Source organism: Diorhabda sublineata, chromosome 7, assembly GCF_026230105.1.
Source record: "Diorhabda sublineata isolate icDioSubl1.1 chromosome 7, icDioSubl1.1, whole genome shotgun sequence".
In the NCBI taxonomy this organism is placed as follows: domain Eukaryota; kingdom Metazoa; phylum Arthropoda; class Insecta; order Coleoptera; family Chrysomelidae; genus Diorhabda; species Diorhabda sublineata.
Genome location: NC_079480.1, coordinates 9,510,753 through 9,534,645, shown reverse-complemented (window position 1 = coordinate 9,534,645; position 23,893 = coordinate 9,510,753). Strand labels below are relative to the sequence as shown.

Below are 23,893 nucleotides of genomic sequence, written 5' to 3'. Positions count from 1 at the left end.
CTATGCGATCGGACCTTACCACTTGTGGTTGAATCACTTGAATTTTCTTTTTTTATGAAGCTAAATGCCTAGTTGCGTGGTTTGCTACATCCATTAGCTTGACATCTCCAATCCGATCTGCCCTAATCGTTCCAGTCAATGCAATTGATCTATTGGTAAATTCCTTTGCAACAGTCAAGTTTGAAAAATAGTTGTCAGTATATATACGAGGATGTATTGATATCTAGTTAGCCTAGACCAGTTCCAGACCAGAGTTACGCAATAAATTACAAGAAAAAAGATGTCCACCGAAATTGTGAAAATCGAGAAATTGGAGTATCGAGCCATCATCAAGTACCTGTGTATTTAAAAGGGTCAAGAGGTAAGCAGATTGACGAAGATATGCTTAATACTCTTGGTGATCAATGTCCTTCGTATGCGATCGTGAAAAATTGGACTGCAGGCTTCAAAAGAGGTGAATTTTCCATTGAAGATGATGACCGATCGGGAAGGCCAGTTTCTGTGTCAGTCCCCGAAAATATCGATGCAGTTCATGACATGATTTTATCAGACCGTCGAATTGGGCTAAAACGGATATCTGAATCCCTGAATATTTCATACGAACGCGTTCATCATATAGTTCACGTCAATTTGGACATGAGAAAAATTGCTGCAAAATGTATCCCCAAATGTTCGAATGCTATCCAAAAGCTTGCACGGGTAGAAGCATCGCGTTCGATCAATGCTCGATTTGAAAACAGTGTAGACTTCTTAAACCATCTAGAAACAAAGCAAAAATCGATAGAATGGCGACACTCTGTTTCTCCAAGACCTAAGAAGTTTCGTTTTTCAATATATCCTCGTATGGTGTCGCTGAAAAGAACCGTTAAGGTTTTTTGGTAAACTATCAGAAAAATTTAATAAAACACCACAATCTAATCCAAAATCCTTCTTATAAATGTTTTCTGCACCCCTAACACCTTGATAAATTTCAAAGTTCATCAGATAGCCTCGTTTGAAATTATGACACTTCGCCTTGTATCCAAAACGTATTGGCTTTCCTCTTATATATTGTTTTAGATCATGACGACCAAAACCAGGTATCATTTCTTCGTCAACACTAGACTCCGACTCGTAAATTGCAAATTCCATAAAACATAGTTTCAAGTGCTCCAAAGTCTTACTTTATAAAGTTTATTATCTTTATTGAGGGTGTTGTTGTCGTTTAGATGAATATAAAGCCTAATCTCTTCAAATCTGTTGGGTCGAAGAGTTAGGAGCCTGCAGCGTTTTGCACGTCAGGTTACTCTTCCTAGTACATCCTTCTCCGTGGGACAGAACACTATCCACTCAAAATCAATATTCCCAAGAGAGCCTTTTGAATCGCATATTTCACCGATTGCTTCACGATTTCCAGAAAACTGTTGCTGAAAAATAACTCGGAAGATTCCCAGCGGTCTGCTCACATGAGTCGGTTCAAAAGTTGTTTCTAAACGTGAAAATTTGGAACCAATATTATTTGAAGGTAAATCTTCTTTTACTCAAAAATTGTCCTAATTTTTCATCTGTTTTTTTAATAATCTTCTCATTTGATTTTCTGGAGAAACCTTCTGATTGTACGGATTGCCGGACTGTAATGTGGAAGACATGTTGGTAAAAAGAGTTAGTTGTTGTGCTCTCAGAGTCACGCTGAAAGATAGTTAGATTCCTCATCCAATCTCAATAAAATTCCCTCTTTGCCACTCAAAACCAATTCCCCATCTGCTAAAAGCTCAAACGTAAACTTTATGATTTTTTTTTAATGTTATAAAAAATACTTCACAATTTTTTGTTAATAGGTTTCTTATTAAGTGTCTTTTGCAATAGTTAGAGAAAAATTGAAAAAGTTTTGGGGCTTCGATATCAAACCGTACGATATGCGGCAGCGCTCAGACGTAAACTTTATGAGTTTATTTTGACGTTGTAAAAAATACTTACGTCACAATGTTTTGTAAATATGTTTCTTATTAAGTGTCCTTAGCAATAGTTGAAGGAAATTTTAAGAAATTTTGGGGTTTCGATATCAAAACGAACGAAGCGCGTTAGCGCTCAGACGTGAACTTCATGATTTTTTTGATGTAATAAAAAATACTTACGTCACAATTTTTTGTAAATAGGTTTCTTATTAAGTGTTTATTGCAATAGTTGAAGAAAATTTGAAAAATAATTGGGCCTAAGATATCATATCATTGTTTCTTAATCAGGTGAACTTTGTAGTAGTTACATATTTTTTTTTTATTTTTTGTATAGAAAAAACATGTTTAAACATTTTTTTATCTACTTAATCTTCAGTTTTTGGTAGTAAATTTTTGTAGCATATTATAATGTCATTGTATATCTCCTCTAATAATATTTTTTCGAACAGTTTATTTTGTAAAAAAATATTCGAGGCAGAAATCCGTGGATAACTTCACAAAGGTAACTTCTTGAATGAGTGAATTAAGAATTGTGTTTTAAAAATTTTTATATCCTAAAGATGCTCTTTTTATATTTCTTATTATAGATATTTCAATAGCAAATGTTGTTTTTGGCTTAAGTACACAATATTATCATATACATTAACATGTTCTATATCAAATACAAAGACTGTTCCTTCACAATTCACTAAGTAGTAGATTTACCATAAATTAGAAAATCATTCAAATAGTAATTGATACTTACAAAAATAACAAGTCACGTGCCAAAACATCTTGGGTGTTATTATGTTCTTATAACTGTAATAAATAGAATACATTCATCTATGAACGCTAAATAAATAGAAAAATTGTCGAATTTGAAAGTTTACTGAATATTAGATTAGTGATTTTTTAAGACCTTATAGTCTATTTAACAATAGAGCTAAGGTAAGTTTGTGTCTTCCGAATCGTATTGTTTATTCATGATTGTATGCTGTTGTTCTACTATACTCAATTTGGAAAATTATTGATAAATTGAGAAACTAAAAAAAAAAGAATTATTCAATTTCAACCCATTAAAGTGCAAATTATTTTTCTTAAAAAAATGTTTATACATATACTTATTCACAATGTGCCCTAAATACAAATTAATCGATATATTGCAAAAAAGTCTTTCAGGAGCCTTATAAAGGAGCACACGCACCCATCGGATTTTTCGAGTGTGATTAAAAACATTACTCGATAATAATTTACGTATTTGTACGAATATGTCCGCGAAGATCCATTTGAATCAATGTTTTCAATCACACTCAGAAAATCCGATCTGTCCGATACGCGCATATGTTCCGTCCGATGACAAGTGCCTGACTACCTTAAAGGTCCTCATTTGACTAATGACAAATAACTTTTTTTTAAGCTTTTATGCATACATTTATTATTTGCAAATTATATAATTCATCATCTTCAAAGTTTTTTTCGTCTATTCATCTACTTCAGGAGGCAAAGCAAATATATTCGCTTCAATTTCTTCGGAAAACAAATATTTATGAGCTTCCTCTAGGGTTTTAAAACGTTTGACCACATTTTTGAATACGTAAACTAAAATTGAAATAAAAAATTATAGATAATATTACAATACCACATTAAATAAAGTGTTTTTCTATATCCGACAATATATCTCAGGTAATCTCATCGCTAAGTTCACCCAAGAATTTTGACAATAAAATAAAAATAATAGCAACACGTTTCAAATTCACAAATAACATCAATTCAAACAATTTTTTAATCATAACCTATCACAAAGAAGTGAAAGCACCCTATGTTAAATGGTAGTGTCATCTAGTGATATATCAGTTAAATTCTTAATAAAAAAGTGAGTTAACAAAATGGGAAAAGTTTACTGTCCTCAAACGAGGATGCTGTATGTTAAATGGTTAATAGGAATATATCTATTTTGGATGCCTCACGTGGATCAAAATAACCACAAAGTAAATAAAGTAATTAATGCTTATTTTTTGCATTCCCGATATATTTTTGTCAACTTTCTCATTAATAAACAAATTAAAATAACTTTGTCCACGTAGTAGTTTATTTATATACGGTAAAACAATTTGTGATGTTTAGAAAACTATCATCATCGTCATATTTTACAATGTGAATTTATTACAAAAAAATGAATAGTGAATGTATAAACATCTTTTATATTTTTCTATTAGTAATACTGATCCCAAAACCAGGAAAAGATCTAACCATTGCATATTCATATAGACCAATAAGCTTGTTACCCATCATTTGCAAATTTTTTGAGAAATTGTCACGAATTAATCCCAACATGGATTTAATTCCCCAATATCAATTTGGCTTCAACTCAACAGTGTCATCGAATTGCGAATGAAATAAATGGAGCCTTAGAAAAAAAAATGTATTGTACAGGTGTACTTTTAGGCATAAGTCAAGCATTTGATGGCACGATGCTATTTAAAATCAAACAGACTCTTATGATTCCCTTTCTCAACATACTGAAATCATATTTATCAGATAGACTCTTTAGGACAAAAATAAAATACAAAACATCATAACCCATTAAATCTGGAGCTCCACAAGGCAGCGTTCTAGTGCCAATATTGTACATAATATTCACCGCCGCACATTTGCGAACGACACCGTTATTCATTGGACCCACGAAGATTCTATGGTAACATCTGCAAATCTACATGAACATATATTCGAAGTAGGAGAACAAAAGCAAATCGCAGCACATAACTTGTACATCAAGAAAAGAAAAATGTCCTTCAATATACATTAACAATGTAGAGATAATACATTAAAAAAAACATACAAATAGATCTGAAAATGAGAGAATTGTATTGGTTGCTAGACAGAAAATCACAAATGTGATTAGAAAATAAAATCTTATTGTACAAGACTGTCATCATTCCAATTTGGACTTACGGCATAGAGCTGTGGGACTGTCATCAAATCGAGTATAGCCGTTATAAAAAGGACACAATTTAAGATTCTGTGAGTAATTATAGATGCTCCCTGGTATGTTTCCAACCAGATGATAATAAAAAAAAAGAGAGAATTGAACAATGTTTCAGTAATTTTTTGGCGCATGACAAACTATGGTGACACTTTGAAGTATAAAGTGTTTTGTGTCTCTTTGCATATATTTTATGCTGGCTTGCATAAGCATTTTTGAAAGCCTTCACCACTAAATGAAAGTTCGAAATTAACAGCTTGCCTCAAAATATTGACAATTCTGAATTAACTTTCCTAACTTTGAACGATACATATACTTCTGCAGCTCTTTTTAATTTTTGTGGTCTTCAGGGTGTAAGAATTTTGTCGTGCGATCTTGGTAATGCATTAGCCATTTAAATTGCCCGTTTGGAAAAGATTGTAAATGTATCAAATCTACTTGCCGTCTTGTACTGAAATTATTGGCTGAGTTACTATACCATTCTACGGCACTGAATGTTTTGTTTTACAAACAGAGCACATGTCAACAAACATCTCAATGGATCACCATGTCCGGCACTTTTATTAACTAATATAATATTTGAAAATATTTCTCCATTTAGATTATACGAATAGTAAAATCGTTAACACTAATAATATATTTGGGTAGCCAGTAATAACAGTCTTCTTCCTCGGGGTCACCCTACTCTTCTTTATTTATTCTATAACCTAAAAATTAAATTTAAATTATGCTGGATTTCAATCATTTCACAAATGTAGAATATCAGTTTGATAGTCAACACAACACAATAGTTAGCTTACGATAATTATTTAAAATACTGAATAATTATGTAATTTCTATATTTGAAGAATAGACAGTCACAAATAACGCAACTTTCTCTTCAGAAGTCTAACACATACAGCTATGTGGATAGTGGTTTTTTTAATAGCTTTTATGTACATGGACTCATTGGTTACAATTATGAAAAATACGGTTTCCTTCAAAAACTGTAAATATTGGAGTTGGTTATTGAAATGAAAATTCAAAATTTAGACTTCATAATGATTCATTTTACATGCTAACATAATTACTACCTTAATGGTGTCTCAGAACTTTTTATGAAAGATTTTGTTTAGCCAACATTAGAACTGAGCTCCAAATTCTCCTAAATGACGAACATAGCTTTTATTTAATTGTTGTTTTCTACCCAAGAAAATCTTCTTCATTATTACCATGCAGTAATGATTGGAAGTACGGCCTGTACTCATTAGAACCTATTCGAGTAGTGTCATGAGATATTTATATTCATTACTACTAATTTCCATCATTGTCATTCGAATGGCAAAAATGGAGGTGGTTGCGGCCAAGAGGTTTGTTAAATCTTTTTTATTCAATCAGGACAAAGCAAAATTAGCCGAACTGCATTACGATTTATTGCCTCATCTATCATATACATCTGATCTAGCTCCCTTAAATAATTTTTTGTTTCTACGAGGATGTATTGATATCTAGTTAGCCTAGTCCAGTTCCATGCAAAAACAAAATATTGCGTTACCATAGAAACGAACAATAACTTCTAATAAGAAGTGTCAGTGTAAAGTTTGACATCAAAAAATTAAACCAGAGTTACGCAATAAATCAGAAGAAACAAGAAAATTGTGAAAATCGAAAAAAGTACCTGTATTTAAAAGGGTTAAGAGGTAAGCAGATTTAAGAATATATGCTTAATACCCTTGGTGATCAATGTCCTTCGTATACGACCGTGAAAAATTGGACTGCAGGCTTCAAAAGAGGTGAATTTTCCATTGAAGGTGATGACCGATCGGGAAGGCCAGTTTCTGTGTCAGTCCCCGAAAATATCGATGCAGTTCATGACATGATTTTATCAGACCGTCGAATTGGGCTAAAACGGATATCTGAAGCCCTGAATATTTCATACGAACGCGTTCATCATATAGTTCACGTCAATTTGAACATGAGAAAAATTGCTGCAAAATGTATCCCCAAATGTTCGAATGCTGTCCAAAAGCTTGCACGGGTAGAAGCATCGCGTTCGATCTGTTCTCGATTTGAAAACGATGTAGACTTCTTAAACCGAATTTTTACTATGGATGAGACTTGGGTACATTTATACGATCCAGAAACAAAGCAAAAATCGATGGAATGGCGACACTCTGGTTCTCCAAGACCTAAGAAGTTTCTTGTCCAAAAATCTGCTGGAAAAGTTCTTGCTTCAGTTATTTTGGAATTGCCATGGAGTAATCATGATTGATTTTTTGGATAAGGGTAGAACAATAACTGAAGATTACTATTCGACATTACTGACCCCTCTACGGGAAAAAATTAAAGTGAAATTTTGTTTGGTTCTATAGTAGGCTAAGAATGTTTCAATATATCCTAGTATATTGAAAATAAAAATGCGATTTCAGTCTAATAAAGAGATGATGGTAGAAACAAACACGTTCTTTTTGGAAATTTATTTTTTTGATGGTCCGACAGTTCAACTTATTTGGCAGTGAACAGTATGTTGATGCGTAAAACACAAAATATTTTTATAAAATATAATTTTTCTCATTAGATAGAATATGTGACATATTTATTATTATTATTTATAATGTGTAGTACCATTTTTTTTGATAATAGCTTGATAATTTTTCGCATGTTAATTATTTATTGGAAACTCTCCTGTTTCAGTCACCAAATACGTTGAAAGTATCAAAATCAATATTTAATAAAAAAGGAACAGGGACTGAGGTAAATAAATTTTTATATGAAGATTCAGTTAGTTTGCATGTCTACCTAAAATCGTTAACAAAGCTTTTGGTGTTATGGGATACTAAGTTATTTTGTATTGAGTAGCATTTTGTAAATTTTTATTGTTTCATATCCGGCATATTTCTGAAAATATATAGTTGATATTAAAAATTGAATAATTCATCATTTTTGTCATCAAAGATTATAATTGATATAGTCATATAAAAATTTATTTTTTGCAAAAGGCATTTGCAGTAATTTCTAAAAACGAATCGTTTTAAACTAAATATTTTAGGATATCACGATTCCAAAGCTGCAGAAATAAAAAAGAGGTAACTTATAGTCTATTTTTATAGTTGACGGAGTAATAAAATGATGAAGCTTTCGTAATCTATAGACGTATCACTTCTTTTAGTAGACAGTTGAAATCTTTTTTAACTTATAATTCGAGTATTTTCGTATGAAATAAAGAATATATCGGTTGTACACTTATATTTGCACCTAATTAACCAACTTATATATTCTAAAGAGCTGAAGGTAAAGAGTGCTATTAGTATTTAGAATGAGTAGCTCATAACTCTATCCTACAGAAAATTATACTATGGTAGAAAATAAAAATCAATAATAAAATCTTACTTTGAGGGACTAATAGCGTTCATACATGACTGAAAAACAATATAACCAACTTATATCTTCTATGTTATCAGCAAACGCATTCCGCGCATGGTCGTGACGTTATCTGTCTCTTTTACTGACGTGCTTATGAATCTCACAGTAAAAACAAAGTGAGATGATTGTTGGCAATAAGAATAGTTCCTCACTATGTTCATACAGTTCATAGAAATATATGTGGGAATCACAAAAACATGATTGTCTTACATATAAGGTTGGCAACTAAGTACTTTTGCTTTTTACTGATAGAGAGCGTTGCTTCATTTTTTGAATAACTTATGTTAGTGCTATACTTTGCCGATTGTCACGTGATGCTGGTAACATTGACGTAACTTTAGAAGCAAGTAGTGCGTGGTTTTTATTAAAGCTATTAGTTGTGGGTTAATTTTAAATGGAGTTTAGAAACGAACGTTTTCGACATATTTTACTTTTTTATTTCCGTAATGGAAAGAAAGCTGCTGCCTCACGAAGAAATATGTGAAGTTTATGGTGCTGATTGTTTAACAGAGCGCACGTGTCAGAATTGGTATAAAAAATTCCTTTCTGGAGATATTTTTTCCTTGAAGATTAGCAATGTTCTGGTCAGCCTACTGAAGTTGATAATGACCAAATCAAAGTCGTAACTGAAGAGGATGTCATATAATTGTCCGAGAGGCTGCGAAGAGGCTACATGTATGACACACAACAATGGAAAAACATTTAAAATATCTTGGGCTAGTTTAGAAGCTTCATATTTGATCACGAATCGAAAGAAAATTATTTAACACAAAGAATCAATATTTTCGATAAGCACCTTAAACGAAATGAAACCGATCATTTTTCGAAAAGAATCATAAATGGTGATACAAAATGGGTCCTGTACAGAACCATAGTTCGAAAACGATCATGGAGCAAACACGATGAACCAGCCCAGACACATCGAAAACTGAAAAACAACAAAAAAGCTCATGCTGTTAGTTTGGTAGAATTACAAAGGTGTTGTGATTTTTGAGCTGCTTTCAAGGAACCCAACGATCAATTTTGATGTTTACTGTTAACAATTATATGAAGCAAACAAAGAAAAACGGCCAGAATTGTCCAATCGGAAAGGTTTAGTGTTCCACCATGATAATGCAAAGCCAAAACACATATTTGGCAACTCGTGGGAAACTATTGGAGCTTTAGTGGGAAGTGATACAACATCCCCCATACAGCCCTGATCTGGCACCATTTGATTACCTTTTATTTCGAAGTTTGGAGAATTTTTAGAATGGCCAAACACACAAAAACACAAATGAGAATGACTTCCAATCGCACTTGGTTCAGTTTTTTGATGATAGGGACCAGAAATTTTATGAGCGCGGTATCATGAAGCTGAAAGAAAGATGACAAAAGGTCATTGAGCAAAATGAAAAATATATTATTCATTAAAAACTATGTTTTGTTAGAAAAAAGTGTTTTGGTGTTTTGTTTTATACTACAAAACCTAGATTACTTTGTCGCCACCACAAAAAAAACCTAGTATGACACTATGCCTGCTTTTCGGCTGTCTTTAATTTGTAATTTTTACCACCTTTGTTGTAAATTGCTGGGAAAGCCTGCACCTGTTTAATTGAGTTAGCGTCATCGATTTTCAAACTTTTCCTCTTGATAGGATGGAACTTATTTCTTGAATTACGTAATACGGTTCATGAGTCCTTGACCTCAATAGTACATAGAGTGCGAGTATTGTATGGCTGATGAGATCTGAATCCAATTATCTTATAAATGTTAAATTGGGCAGTTTTCTTGTAGATATACTTGCGATAGCTCATCAAAGTTGGAAATTTTTTCTACCGCTTCGAAGTTTTCTACTCTTTAGAAAAGTCTTATAATATTAACTGAATGGATGTGAAAATAAATTTTGAAGTTATTAAAAATGATTAAAAATAATAAAAAACCACATTACAAATACATAGGTAGTGCGGTCCATAAATTCTTGGCCTCAGCAAATTTCAAATTGCGGCTTCGATTGATTTTATTATAGTACAGCTGGAATGACCACTCAGACAAGTTGTTTAAAAAGATGTCTCAAATTCAGTTATAAAATTTTTGACTAAAGAAGGATTAACACCAACACAAATCAAAAACTGATTGTAGTCTGGTTACGGTGAGTTGTGTCCATCATTTTTAACAATTAAAAATTGGTCTAAGTCTTTTTGCTAAGAATCAATAGAAGAAGACTTATGTGTGGGAGGTCCTGTGTTCCAAAAAACATAAAATCGGTAGAAGAAATTGTTCGAAGAAGAAAAACAAATTAAGTTAGAGCCTAGACCGGCATTTAAGTGTGCTAAGGATCCTACCACCTATTTAAATAAAACAAGTATTAGTGCAAGGTGGGTGCCTCGAATTCTTAGGGCAATGCAAAAGCAGAGCTTTACCGCGAGGACCAAGAAAATGCAATTCAATTGTAACGGGTGATGAAACTCTCTGATTTTTTACTATGATCTGATATCTTCAAAATATTGCATGGCGAGGCATCGCAGGTTAGCAAAAGCACCAAAAAAGTGATGGCTACAATATTTTGGAACTGCGCGAGGGTTTCGTCAATCAAATAAAACCGTGAACGAGGCATATTACTCTGACTTACTAAGGCAGTTGCGTCGAAAAAGGTGTAGCAAAAGATGCCGAAGTACTTCATGACAATGCTCCAGTTCACACTGCTTCGCTTTCCAAGGCTACTATATACGAATATGACCTTTCATTTTAATGTTAGGCTTAGAATGCCCAAGTGTGTATTCATCTCTTTTGAAATTATTAGACATAGCAGTAACTCCCCGATGAGTGTATACACCATGGTCCAAATTTCAACTATCTGTTGTCAAATTTCAACAAAATCCATCTTTTACTAGCGTCAATATGTTTTTATTAGTATATCGAATGTGCTTAAGCATATCCATTATTTTCATAGTCATGGTATATCGGGTGTTTCAAAACGTTCGTATGCGAGCTATATCACTGCATTTAGCGAAAAAAATCGATTAAATATCACCAAACAATCACGTGTCTACAACGTAAAGTTCAAACATGCGGCAGCAGCTAAATACTCTCTCGACCGCTCGATAAGGAGGAACTTAAACGTTCCACAAGCTTTGATTGGCTAAACCTTGACATGTGATTGTTTGGTGATTTTTAATCGATTTTTTTCGCTTAATACAGGGATATAACAGTTTTGAAACACCCTGTAAATAGGTAATGTCAAGAAGCGTTCGACGAACTGCAAAAATTACTTAATCTAATGGCTTGTAGTAGTATGATAGTTGACACTATTACTCCGGACTTTGTTTTATCAAAACATGCCATTAATGCATCTAAATGTTCTTGATTTTATGTCCCTCCTGTTTTAAAATTAGTTTTTTTAATAATTTTTGGAAGATAAAATTTGGCGCTTCGACTTTAATCACATTAATCATTAGATCACCTTCATCATGAATATTAAAATAAGAATAAAATCAAACTAGAACTTTCTTCTAATAAGAAAAATTAATTTTTCCTGACGCCTTAAATTTCAAATATATAGCAATAGTCAATTGAATTATTTGTAGTTTTATTAGAATTTACAAAATAGAGCTATAAATTTTACTTAAATTATTTAGGTCTTTTTTATCATTTATAGCTTTTTCGTTCTTATGAAAGTGAACCATTTTTAATTATGGAAAATTGTTTGCAATGGCGGTGCTTTAATTACTAAAAACCAAGTGGATGCTTTAGTTTAAAGGATTTTTTAGCAGATTGAAATGGTTTTTTTTAGTAGAAACTTGAAATCAAATGGTTAGGGATGTAAAAGGTTTCTAGCATTATTTTATTTTTTATACATAGAATTGGGTTTTATGGTCAAAGTGAAGGTTTAGACAAGAGTAAAAGAAGAAGAAATTAGTACTTTGCAGCAAAGATGGTCAAATTACGTGAATTCTAACTACCTCTGTATAACCAAAATTCTTCACATGTTGTCAGTTACTCACAATGCAAACTATAATCTATCTAATCATTATTATTGCTTATAGAAAAAGGTTGTATGGTTACTGTTATAATTTAGATAAATGTACAGTGATGTTCAGATTTACTTATATGTATGTGCAGTAAGTACTCAATCCCAAAATAACCCGCTATGGTTGTTAACAGGCGGAGTTAGACCACTGATAACTTGGATCGGTGGCGTGGTGGGTAGAGACGCAGCAACTAGGAACCATAAACCTGTAGGGAACACAAAGACTAGCTTGCTATTGTGTCACGAAGCCATAATATCCACTTCCTCGACTATAATGAGAGCTCTGCAAAATCTGTCACTCTTACACATCTTCTTACAAGGTGAAGCTAGATCATAAGCCACACGCATAGTGCGGGCTTTAGGGAACTGGAAGCGGAAATTGTAATGGGGCAATTTATCGACGTGTCAGTCACAAGATATAAATTCAACAACATATTCTAAAAAGCTATACTAATAAGGAACATTGGAAGGGAGTACATATTTAAAGACGGAAACAACAGCTCAAAGATGCTTCTCAATAAGCATAAGGAGCAGTTAAGCAGCACGTTAACTCTAAGCACTAAACGCGTTGGGTACCGTAGTAAATTACTGGGGTAACGGGACACGAGGGTCGTGAAGGCAACGAAATGGCTAACTCTTGGCTATGGTGGGAAAACTCACCAAATAAAAGACAAGGACAAAAGTTGATATCAGAACAATCGCCAATATTTACGGCAGTACTTATAAGCAAAGACAGGAAAACTGTTGTGAGTCTATTAACAGTTCTTTTGTAGATTCTGTCGATCAAAAGAACACAGTTTGTAGTAAAGAAATACATACAGCTAAAAGATTTCATAAGAAGAATAAAACAAGAGAATTTTTAGAAAAGGTGAAAGTGGAATAGATGACAAGTCACCTCTATTTACCTATCCCATTAATTTAACGATTGATAATAAAACTTTTCCATATAAAGTAATTGCAGATTGTGTTATGATCATATAGTTAGTAATAATATTTACGTGTCAATGTTGACAAAATATTTCGAAAAAAACACTTGTCACTTCGAGTATGTTAATTGAATAATCGTGTTTTTCATTCGAGGTTGAATCATCTTGAGGTGAAAGTTCAGCCTTAATTTTGGTTTTCTTTACGAAAAATTCGTTTTTAAAAAATATATTTATTCTAGCAATTACAAGTTTATTGTTAGAGATCTGAACAGAGAATGAATAATATTAAATGATATTACAAGAAAGAAAGATTTATCTGCATATGTTGTTAAATAACAATTTCTCAGAAAGTATAGTGTTTCTGCTGCGCTTTTAAGTTTCCTTGATAAGCGGCGTATGTAACTCCTCCCTCCTTAAGTCTCGAAAAGTATGGATTGACTTTTCGATTTTTGGGCCCTTTCCAGGTTTTCTTGACTTTTTTCTTTTGTGTGTTTTCGGCATACTAAAATTTTTGATTTGAATTTGAACAAAACACCTGCTATTAAAATAATGAATATTATCGCTAAAAGGCTTTCGATTATTGTTACATGACTCTGTGTATTGGAAGTTTCTTGGATCGGCTTCATTTTTCTTGACAATTCGTTGATTTGGAAAAGATCATCGAGATTGAGATTTGTTATGTTATATTTTTCGTAGTGTTTTGAAGTTGATAATTTGTTTGTTTCTAATTTTGGCAGGACAAATGGTTTACCGTAACTGATTTCGTCGTCATTGATGTATCGTTGATTATTGATCCATAGTTCACAGTTTTCTGGGATTTTGACAAGTGATGGTTCTTCTATTTCGAGGTATCGATCGGATTGACATTTTGAAAGTATTTTTTCTTGTTGAATCGGCATTATCAGGACTTCTTTTGTTGTAACTTGTTGAATGATTGTTTCTTCGATATTGACTTCTAGAATTTGGCAATCATCGAGAGTGTTCCCTTCAAGTAGACTAAGGGTGCAATTATCCCTTTGGACAAAATTTTGACGGCAATAGTAGGTACCTTCGAGTGGTGGACATTCTTCTTTTTCTGATTGGGTTTCATTTTGCGTTCGTGCCAGGTAAGGGAATTTAGGAGTGTACATTTTATTATTTTGGATTATGGGAAAAAGGTGGTAAAATTCAAATGTTTCTGAGATGAGTATAGGTACGTGGATAGCAAAGACTAATTTCGAATCAATGATTGATACTTGAGTTCCAAGAAATTGGTAGTATGTTAAAATGTTAGAAAATTTAGGAATCTGTTTTTCTGAATATAGTTTTCCTAAATGTTGAATTATGTCCAGTATCTCGTAACTAGAAATTATAGACGTATGTACAGAATTAAGTTTCGAAAATACAACTGCGTTCTCAATATTATCTATAAACGTTATTGTTGACTGACAGTCTAAATTAATCTGATACAACATACCTTGAAACGTTAGATAACTTTCTAGTGTTTCAATTTTGTTATATACAGAGGCTGAAAATAGTTGTAACCCATTATTAAAATTTGCTTGATTTTTATTTAAAGTAGTAATTGACTTATTGTAATGATCAATGAGTTTCTTATAGAGAGAAATTTGAAGGTTAGTTTCATGGATAATGTTCTTTTGATTTTGTTGTAATAAAGTAATTGCGTTATCGTATTTTATCTCGTCATCTGAATCGAGGTTTCCAAATAGCCATTTGTTTATTTTACCAACGCCATTTAGCAAACCTCTTCGATTTCTGATATGAGGATTCAAATTTTCGAATTTTTTCTGTACAGTGTTGATCAAATACTCGGTTCTTATTAACATGTTCTGTGCTAAAGCGTGATAGGATATAGTGTTTGTAGTGGTTACAGTTGTAATACTATTTTTTATGTAATTGAAATGCGTAACTAGACTATCTATTTGCTTAATAAGTTGGCTTAAATCTAAATAATGTAAAAACGTATGTTTACTATATACTAATCTAGCGTTTCCTAATTGGATAGGAAGAAGGAAGTTTTGAATTTTCGTAACCTGTATGTCTTCTACACTACAGGTCGCTTGAAATACGCGAAGAATCAGGTAAAGCATCAGGATTCGCGTGCTCGTCGACATCCTGTAACAATTTCCGAACATTACTTCTTGGTTTTCGGACAATACTTTTATGATACGTACCTTTATCGGTTTTAAGCAGAATACCTTTATCTCTAATTATTTTAGTTTGTTTAAATTTAGGGAGTTTCTTATTTCTTAATTTAGTTTTTACGTAGGCGGTTTTTTGATTTGAATAGTCTAAAGGTTCGTACCTTTTTCTATTTAATTTCTCTATAACCTTTTGTTTAGTTTGTTCGTTTTGTTGTTTAATTTTTTTCATATAAGCGTTTACTGGTTTCTTTGTGATTTTGAACGTATTGAGATATAACTAAATGGTCATTCAGGTCAAACGGGTCAGGATTGTTTATATGTCCTTTTATAATTTCGAAAGGCGTGAATTTTGTTACTGTATGAACTGAATTGTTATAACTAAGAATCGCGTGTTTCATTATTTGATCCGGTGTCAAATTTTTATTATCTTCCTGTATACATCGATAATGTTCTAAAATACTTGAATGAAATCGTTCAACTGGCGAGTTGGAATTGCTATTTTTCGCTGTGGTATGATGCAATTCTATATGGTGAAGTTTGCAAAAGTCTTCTAAATCGAAATTCTTAAATTCAGAACCACTATCTGTTGTTATCTTTTGAGGTAGTCCATGGTGAGTTATGAAATTTAGTAAAGAGTCTACTGTGGAAAATCCTGTAACACTTACTATGGGGTAAGCTTGTCCGTAACGCGAAAAGGAATCAATTACTGTTAAATAAATTTTATTTGCAATTTTAAAAACATCCATATGTACATGTTCAAAAGGCTTAGACGCTGTGGGTGTTAGGCTAAATTTGACGACAGGGGGATTCCTATCATATTTATTTTTCAAGCATGTATCGCAACTATTGATAAAGTTTTCTACATCTTCGATCATCTTCGGCCAGTAGTATCTACAACTAAGAGATGTTTTAACTTCGTTTATGCCCCTATGACCTGATTTATATATATGATGATATTTAATTTTTTCTAATTGCTCTTCTTTTGTTTCAATATCTGTTACTGATTTGGTACACAGTGTAAATTTAAATGCAGAATTCTTAAACATATTCTGTGCAGTTACAATAAATATTCTCGATAAGGGTTCGTTCTGGAAATAAAGTGCATAATTTTTCCTGGGGTCAATATATTCTTTAATGAAGTTTATTATATTATTTTCGATGTCAATTACCGGTAATGTAACGTATAGACGAATATTTTCGAATACTTTCTCTCTTCTAACCTTAAAGGTATTTATTTGACCATTAGTAAAATATATTTGATTTTTATACATATTTAATGGTTTTTCGGTAATTGGAATTGATAGAATAGGATTTTCAACAGATGTATGTACTGTTTCAATGTCTTCGTTATTATTAGGATTTGGTTCTTCCGTTATAGGTAATATTGGTAAATTATTGTTTGCGAGATTTTCTATGTTTGAATCGTTTTGGTTAAATTTATTTAAATCTAATATATTTGTAAGATCTAAATTATCTAAATTCGGGAGAGTACTGGAATTAATTCTTTCAAATTCTTCATTCATTATTTCATCGATGTCACTTAAATTGACATCCATTGATGCAGTTTCTAATGCATTTATATCGGGATATCGAGATAATGCATCAGCTGCTTTGTTACTTTTACCTTTCAAATATTTTATATCGTATTCAAATTCCTCAAGTTTAAGGCGCCAGCGTACAAGACGTGAATTGGGCTCTTTTAATGACATGAGCCATTGCAATGGTTTATGATCTGAAAAAATTGTGAATTTTTGACCAAATAAATACGGTCGAAAATATTTACACGACCAGACTATCGAAAGTAACTCTTTCTCGATTGTAGAATAATTTATTTCTGCGGAATTAAGTGTTCTACTAGCATAACAAATAGGATGATTATTTTGAGATAGAATAGCACCTATGGCATATTTAGAAGCGTCAGTAGTTAATTCGAAAGGTTTACTGAAATCGGGATACGCAAGGACTGGTTCTGAAATTAAAATGTTTTTACAAGTATTGAAGCAATTAATAAATTCTTCGGTATGTTTAATTATGTGATCTTTCTTTAGACATATCGTCATCGGTTTCGTAATTTGAGCAAAGTTTTTTATAAACTTTCTATAGTAACCTACTAGTCCTAAAAAGGATTTAATATCTTTAGCGGTTTTTGGGATAGGGAAATTTTGAATTGCTTTGATTTTATTCGGATTAGGTTTTATCCCATGAGGAGTTACAACGTGACCTAGATACTCTACTTCCTTGCGAAGAAACTCGCACTTGTCTAGTTGTATCTTAAGCTCTGCGTGGCGTAGTTTTGAAAATACTAATTTCAGATTTTGTATGTGCTCCTGAAGGCTAGTACTGAATATGATAATGTCATCCATGTATACCATGCATATTTTATTTTGGATGTCTTTAAGGACTTCATTTACAGCTCTTTGAAATGTAGAAGGGGCATTTTTAAGACCGAAAGGCATTCTAAGGTACTCGTAATGTCCTCCATCTACGTTGAAAGCCGTTTTTTCTATAGAACATTCGCTCATTTGTATTTGATGGAAACCGCTTGCCAAGTCGAGGGTAGTAAAATACTGAGCTCGACCTAATTTATCCAATATATCGGATATATTGGGAAGCGGGTACCTGTCATCAATTGTCTTTTCATTAATTTTCCGGTAATCAACTACCAGTCTCCATTTTTGGGTATTTGATGCGTCCATTTTCTTTTTAACAATCCATATCGGGGAGCTCCAAGGGGAACAGGACGGTCTAATTATGTTTTTATCTAACATCTCTTGAATTTGTCTCCTAATTTCCTCTCTGTGGACGTAGGGATATCTGTAAGATTTAGTGTGAACCGGTACCTCGTCTTTGGTTCTTATAATATGTTTAACATTTGAAGTGAAAGTCAATTTGTCCCCTGGTTTTAAAAATAAATCAGAATATTCTTTACACAATGAAATAATTTTTTGTTTTTCTTCTTTATTCATGTGATTTGTACGAATTAATTCGGTAATATTGTCATTAGGTTTTATGAAATTATTTTCATCAAAATCATTAGCAAAGCTTTCAAATTTAAAGAGTTCATATTGTGAATATTTAAATGGAGTAACTTGAATTGGTTCTCGTAATGTTATCGTTATCGAATTATTTGTGTGATTTTGAATTTCTATTGGTGCGAAACCGTTTCTCGCTGTAGATAAAATTTGTGGAATTATTATATTTTCTATTTTTCGAGCGTCTACTATAATATCCCCATTATCTATATTTACGGGTAATTTCTTTATCGTTTTTTCTCCGGGGTCTATTGAAAAAGAAAACTCAATATCGTTTACTTTTCTATACTTAAAAGGCAATCTTAGGTGAGGTCCTAATAGTTCTCGATTAGTTAAATCAATATTTATATTCATACCTATTAAATCTTTAATACCGAGAATTCCATCAAAATAATTGTGAAAATCATATAGTATAAAATCGATTTGATAGTTTTTATTTTTTAGTTCAGGAAATGCAGGAATAAGCGCTCGATACCTAACGTTTTTACTTCCAAGACTAGTAGATATAGTAGTATCAGAATGATAAATTGTATCTGGAAAGTATTTTTCGGCAATAGAAGGTCTTATTATTGATTTAGAGCTACCAGTATCGATTAGCAATTTAATTTTTGGATTTGCAATTTCTATATACGGTAGCGGATTAACTGACAGTATATTTATTTCTATGTTTTCCCGTCTGATGGACGAGCTGCTTGAAAATTTTCATCGCGATTGGCTTCGTCGTTTTCGTCAAATTCTATTTCGTCATATTCGTCATATTGATTATCGTGATTATAGTCTGAATTAGCATATTGATTTAAGTATAACTCTTCGGAAACGAAGTTTGGTTTAGCGTTTGGATTTGATCGAAAAAAATCTATTATTATTATTATTATTAATAGGTTTTCGAGTACGTTCAGTAAAATTACGTGATGTCGTGGACATCGGTTCAGGTGTTGGTAATTGATTTTGTGGAATTTGGTTAGGTTTGAATACATTTTTGGGAGGGCCGAATACTTGTCGATTAGTAAAATATCTTTTATTTTGTGGTATGGATTGAATAGGTATCGGCTGATTTGGCCAACTTTCTCTATTTTGTACGAAATTTGGTTGGTAGTTTTGTCGATTGCTATAAGAATTCGGGTAATTGTTAACAGGTCTGTTATTTGGTACAAAATTTTGATACGTATTAGGATTTTTATAAAAATTTGATTTGGATCTTTGAGAATTTTGGCTATTCGCATGCTGTATATTAATATTATTAGGTGTATTTTGTCGATTATTTTTATCGTTTAAAGAACCGTACAGTCTTTCAAAATTTTCGAATTCGGCCACATAGGCCATCGCGTCTTCTAAAGAATGTGGTTTTCGTAAATGCATATTATTTTTCAGAGTACCGTCGCACCCTGCAATAAACGTATTTAAAGCGGTTTTATCGTATTGATTTATTTGACAATTTCTTTCTTCGGCAGTTATATTAGGGTCATTGCTAATTCTTTGAATTACACTACTACGAATTAATTGAAGTCTACTTCCAAAATCAATAAGATGCTCGTTTTTTAATGGTTTGGCTCTAATCAACTCTTGCACAAGACAATTTAAATCCCTTCTATCAGCAAAACACTGTAATAAGGCCGTTTTTAATTTTGGCCAAGTATTTAATTCAACTCTGTTACCGACCATGAAGGCTGCTCTACCTTCTAATTTCTCTTGAATACATTCTATAATGTGTAAATTTAATTCTGCATCATTATAAATTCTATATGACTCTATTAAATGCTCACACCTTGTAATGAATTTATTCAAATATTCACTGTCACCGTTAAAAGGTTTAATATTTGATAATTTGGATTTGAAAAGATCCCAATTCATTGCAGGAGGAGCCATTTTGTTAGTACCAGTTTGTTCTACGTTATTTTCGACTAAAGAAATATTATTGAACAATTGAACTATGTTATCGAGATTACTAGAGTTTAATTCACTCATAAATTGATAATTTCTTTTTTATTAATTGTATACGTTTTTGAAACTTTAAAACTCAATAATCAATACTATCTTTCCAAAATCCAAAAAAAGGTAGGAAAGGCAAGAAGAGGACAATAAGGCACTTACGTTTCTGAAGAACAGGCTTTTAAAATCTTCTCCCTCGATGATTCCCTGTTGCCTCCAATGTTCACCACTAAAGGGCTATTGCACGATAATTGCTAGTCTAATATTGTTCGTTGGATTCGCACTTAAAACGTTGAAACGTTAAAGCCGTGAAGTCACTAAATTATTTCGCACGATCCGAAATTTTGTTACGCACTGTATGCCCGTAAACGTTTTAGTGATTTTTGATTTCGACGACTTGCGCGATCCTACTGACTGCGCCAATTTTGGTTTTCTTTACGAAAAATTCGTTTTTAAAAAATATATTTATTCTAGCAATTACAAGTTTATTGTTAGAGATCTGAACAGAGAATGAATAATATTAAATGATATTACAAGAAAGAAAGATTTATCTGCATATGTTGTTAAATAACAATTTCTCAGAAAGTATAGTGTTTCTGCTGCGCTTTTAAGTTTCCTTGATAAGCGGCGTATGTAACTCCTTTTTTGTTTTTTTGTTGGACATGTTTAAAAACATTACTAAGTTATTTTTTTGAAGAAAATTCGCGACAGATATTTTCAAATTCATTTAATCACACACACACATTTTCAAATCTGTTTACTTTACTAAATAAATAATTATTGTTCCTATTACTGTTAATCACAATATTAATTTCAACGATCCACAATCCTCCTATTAACTGTCTCGAAAATATTCACTTTTTATGCTGTTTTTTCCAGATCTTAAGCGAATACGAGCAAAATCTTTTTTGTTAGAATATATTCCTACGTTCTTTTCTTATCTCACAAGTGTTTGGCATACATTACTTTGCTTCAAAAAGTTCTTAAATGGAACATTACATGTTCTTCCTGTATTTTATTTTCCTATTGAAGCTGCATTCAACAACAATATACACATTTTTGTTATTTATATACAATGCGGTCCATATGTATGGAATACATTCAATTTTAGCGTTATTATGTACTATGTGAAGAAAACCTTAAAGAGGTTTATATTGTTCCCCTCCAGCACCCCCTCTGAATTATACGTACTCCCTCGAAAATTTTAATTAAAAAAGGGAGTCGTGTGGCACCTTGTTGTAAAGGGATTTTAGTTCTCTGTTCAGTAATATGAAGTTTTTTTTAAATTTTGTGCTATAATAACTGAGAAAATTAATTTTTATGATGTAAAATTTTGATAGAATGACCACTATTCATTTCTTCAGGGATTATTTTGTCAATTTCTTCCATTATCCTAACTTTTATATCGGCAATATTGTTTGGTCTATTAAAATATACTTTATAAATAATCAGATATTTTCGTATCTGATCTACTAAACATTAGGAAAAAATCTTTGAAGATACTAAAATATTAGTCAAAAATCTAAATGAAAAATTGATATGTATCTAGTAGGCTGCTCTTATTTTGGTATTTAAAGTTATTAAAAGACGTCAGTATAATATTTGTACACGTATCAAATTTAATTATGGCTCATTTGTCCAAAACTCAAAGAATAGACATTTTAATTATGATTAGTTGTGGTAATAAATCGAGAACTCCAAAAATTGTGGAATTTTTTAATAATAAAAACCTTGGTCATCACGTTTCGCAGTCTACAGTTAGTAAAATTGAAAAAAAGTTTCGTGAAACTGAACATGTAAAAAATATTGAAAAACCAGGTAGAAATTTTCAATTTACTGATGATAAAAAGTTAAATGTACTCCTAGAGATTGAGGAAAATCCGCATAAGACAACTCGAAATCTTGCCGCCGACAATGATATCTATTTTGAGAGTTTAGCATAAAGAAAAATACCACCCTTACTTACTCACAATTCAGTTGGTTCAGGACTTAAATGAAGATGATCCTGATAGAAGTCAAGAGTTCTGTGAATTGATGGTGGACAGAATGAATGCAGATTTGCATAAACATAAATAGTTTTTTCGGATGAAGTGACGTTTCATTTAAGCGAAACGGTTAACAAACAGAACTGTAGATATTGAAGCAGAGAAAATCCTCACTGAATTTGTGAGGTTCATACTCAATATCCTGAAAAAGTGAACGTTTGGACTGGTATCCAAATCAGATCCGAATTATTTAAATTAAGATTATTCCTATAGGTGCATTGGAAGACGTGGAACAATCAAATGGCTGGTTAGATCCCTCAATTTGGCTCCTCGATTAATTCTTATGAGGTTATTTAGAATCTAAAGATTATTTTAATAGACCAGACAATATTGCTGATTTAGAAGTTAGGATAACGGAAGAAATTGTACAAGAATTCTAAAATCGCCTAGGTTATTTTCCAGAAGTGAATGGTGGTCATTTTGAACATTTAATTTAATTGTAAAGTACATTGAAAAATACATTCTGAATTAGCAGAAGAGGCATTATCAAAATTTAACATCTTAAAAATTAATTTTCTGTTATTATTACACCAAATTTTAAACACTTAATATTGCTTAACATCCCTTTTCAAACTATAAATTGTCATTTTAAGAATAAAAATCGACCCGTTTCAAGTTTTTTCACATAGTACATAATAACGCTAATATTGAATTTATTCGATATTTATGGATCGCATTGTATATCTTCGTCGGTGTTAATAACAAAATCAACAATATTTGTCATTAGTTTGCTGAATTTTATATGTATTTAACATTAAAATGTGAATTAACTCAAGAGTGGTCTAGGTACTTAACATAATTCGAAAACTTATAGATACAATAGATATTATTAGCTATGAATCTTTGATTATTGTAATTTTCTCTTTTTTAATATTGAACTGTTTTCCTGTATATAATAATACTAAGAAATAGGTAATTTGAAATGAATAACTACATAAAATAATATTTAAAGCATGATTAATAACTCACATTGTTATATTTAGCATGATTAACCAACTACACTGTGTGATTGTTAATTTAGTAAACAATAAACATGAAAAAATTCTCGTTACAATTTTTGATGTTTGTATTCACTATTTTTTAAAAGAATTTTTTATGAAACATGGAAATATGGATAATTATTAAGTGATTAATAAAATACTTCCTTTTTTTTAATTTTGTGGATTTCTCTGTCTGAGCACACACAAATTAATTCAAATTAAAACAGGGTGGAGACAAACACAAAAGTTATGTCAATTTGTGATTTTCATAATAATTGACAAATAATGAAAGTACAATAAAACCAACAAATAAAGAAAACAAAGGTATAGAGTAATAAAATGGGGAATTCTGTTCAGTTCGGCTCAATTTCGGTGTCGGCCATAGATGCGTGTTAATTATAACGTCAAGAGATGACAGTTCCTCAGATAATGAAGAATATTATTATTTGGCATGCCTTTGGCACACTATTTTCATTGTTTGTGAATGGATAAGAGTAGGCTAAACCCATATATTGACCCCAACCCGGGTG

The 23,893-nt window shown here is 31.9% G+C and overlaps 1 protein-coding gene across 2 annotated transcripts in view; it reads left to right on the top strand.

Annotated features, from left to right (window-relative positions):
* LOC130447065 (cytokine-like nuclear factor N-PAC) overlaps positions 1-23,893 on the top strand; it is a 114,957-nt gene that overhangs the window by 13,449 nt on the left and 77,615 nt on the right. Inside the window, exon 6 of one of the 2 annotated variants that reach the window (XM_056783689.1) lies at positions 7,570-7,629. The exons of the other annotated variant lie outside the window; for it this stretch is intronic. Coding sequence (XP_056639667.1) covers positions 7,570-7,629 — 60 coding nt within the window. The remainder of the gene's footprint in view (positions 1-7,569; positions 7,630-23,893) is intronic. 2 annotated transcript variants of the gene reach the window in all.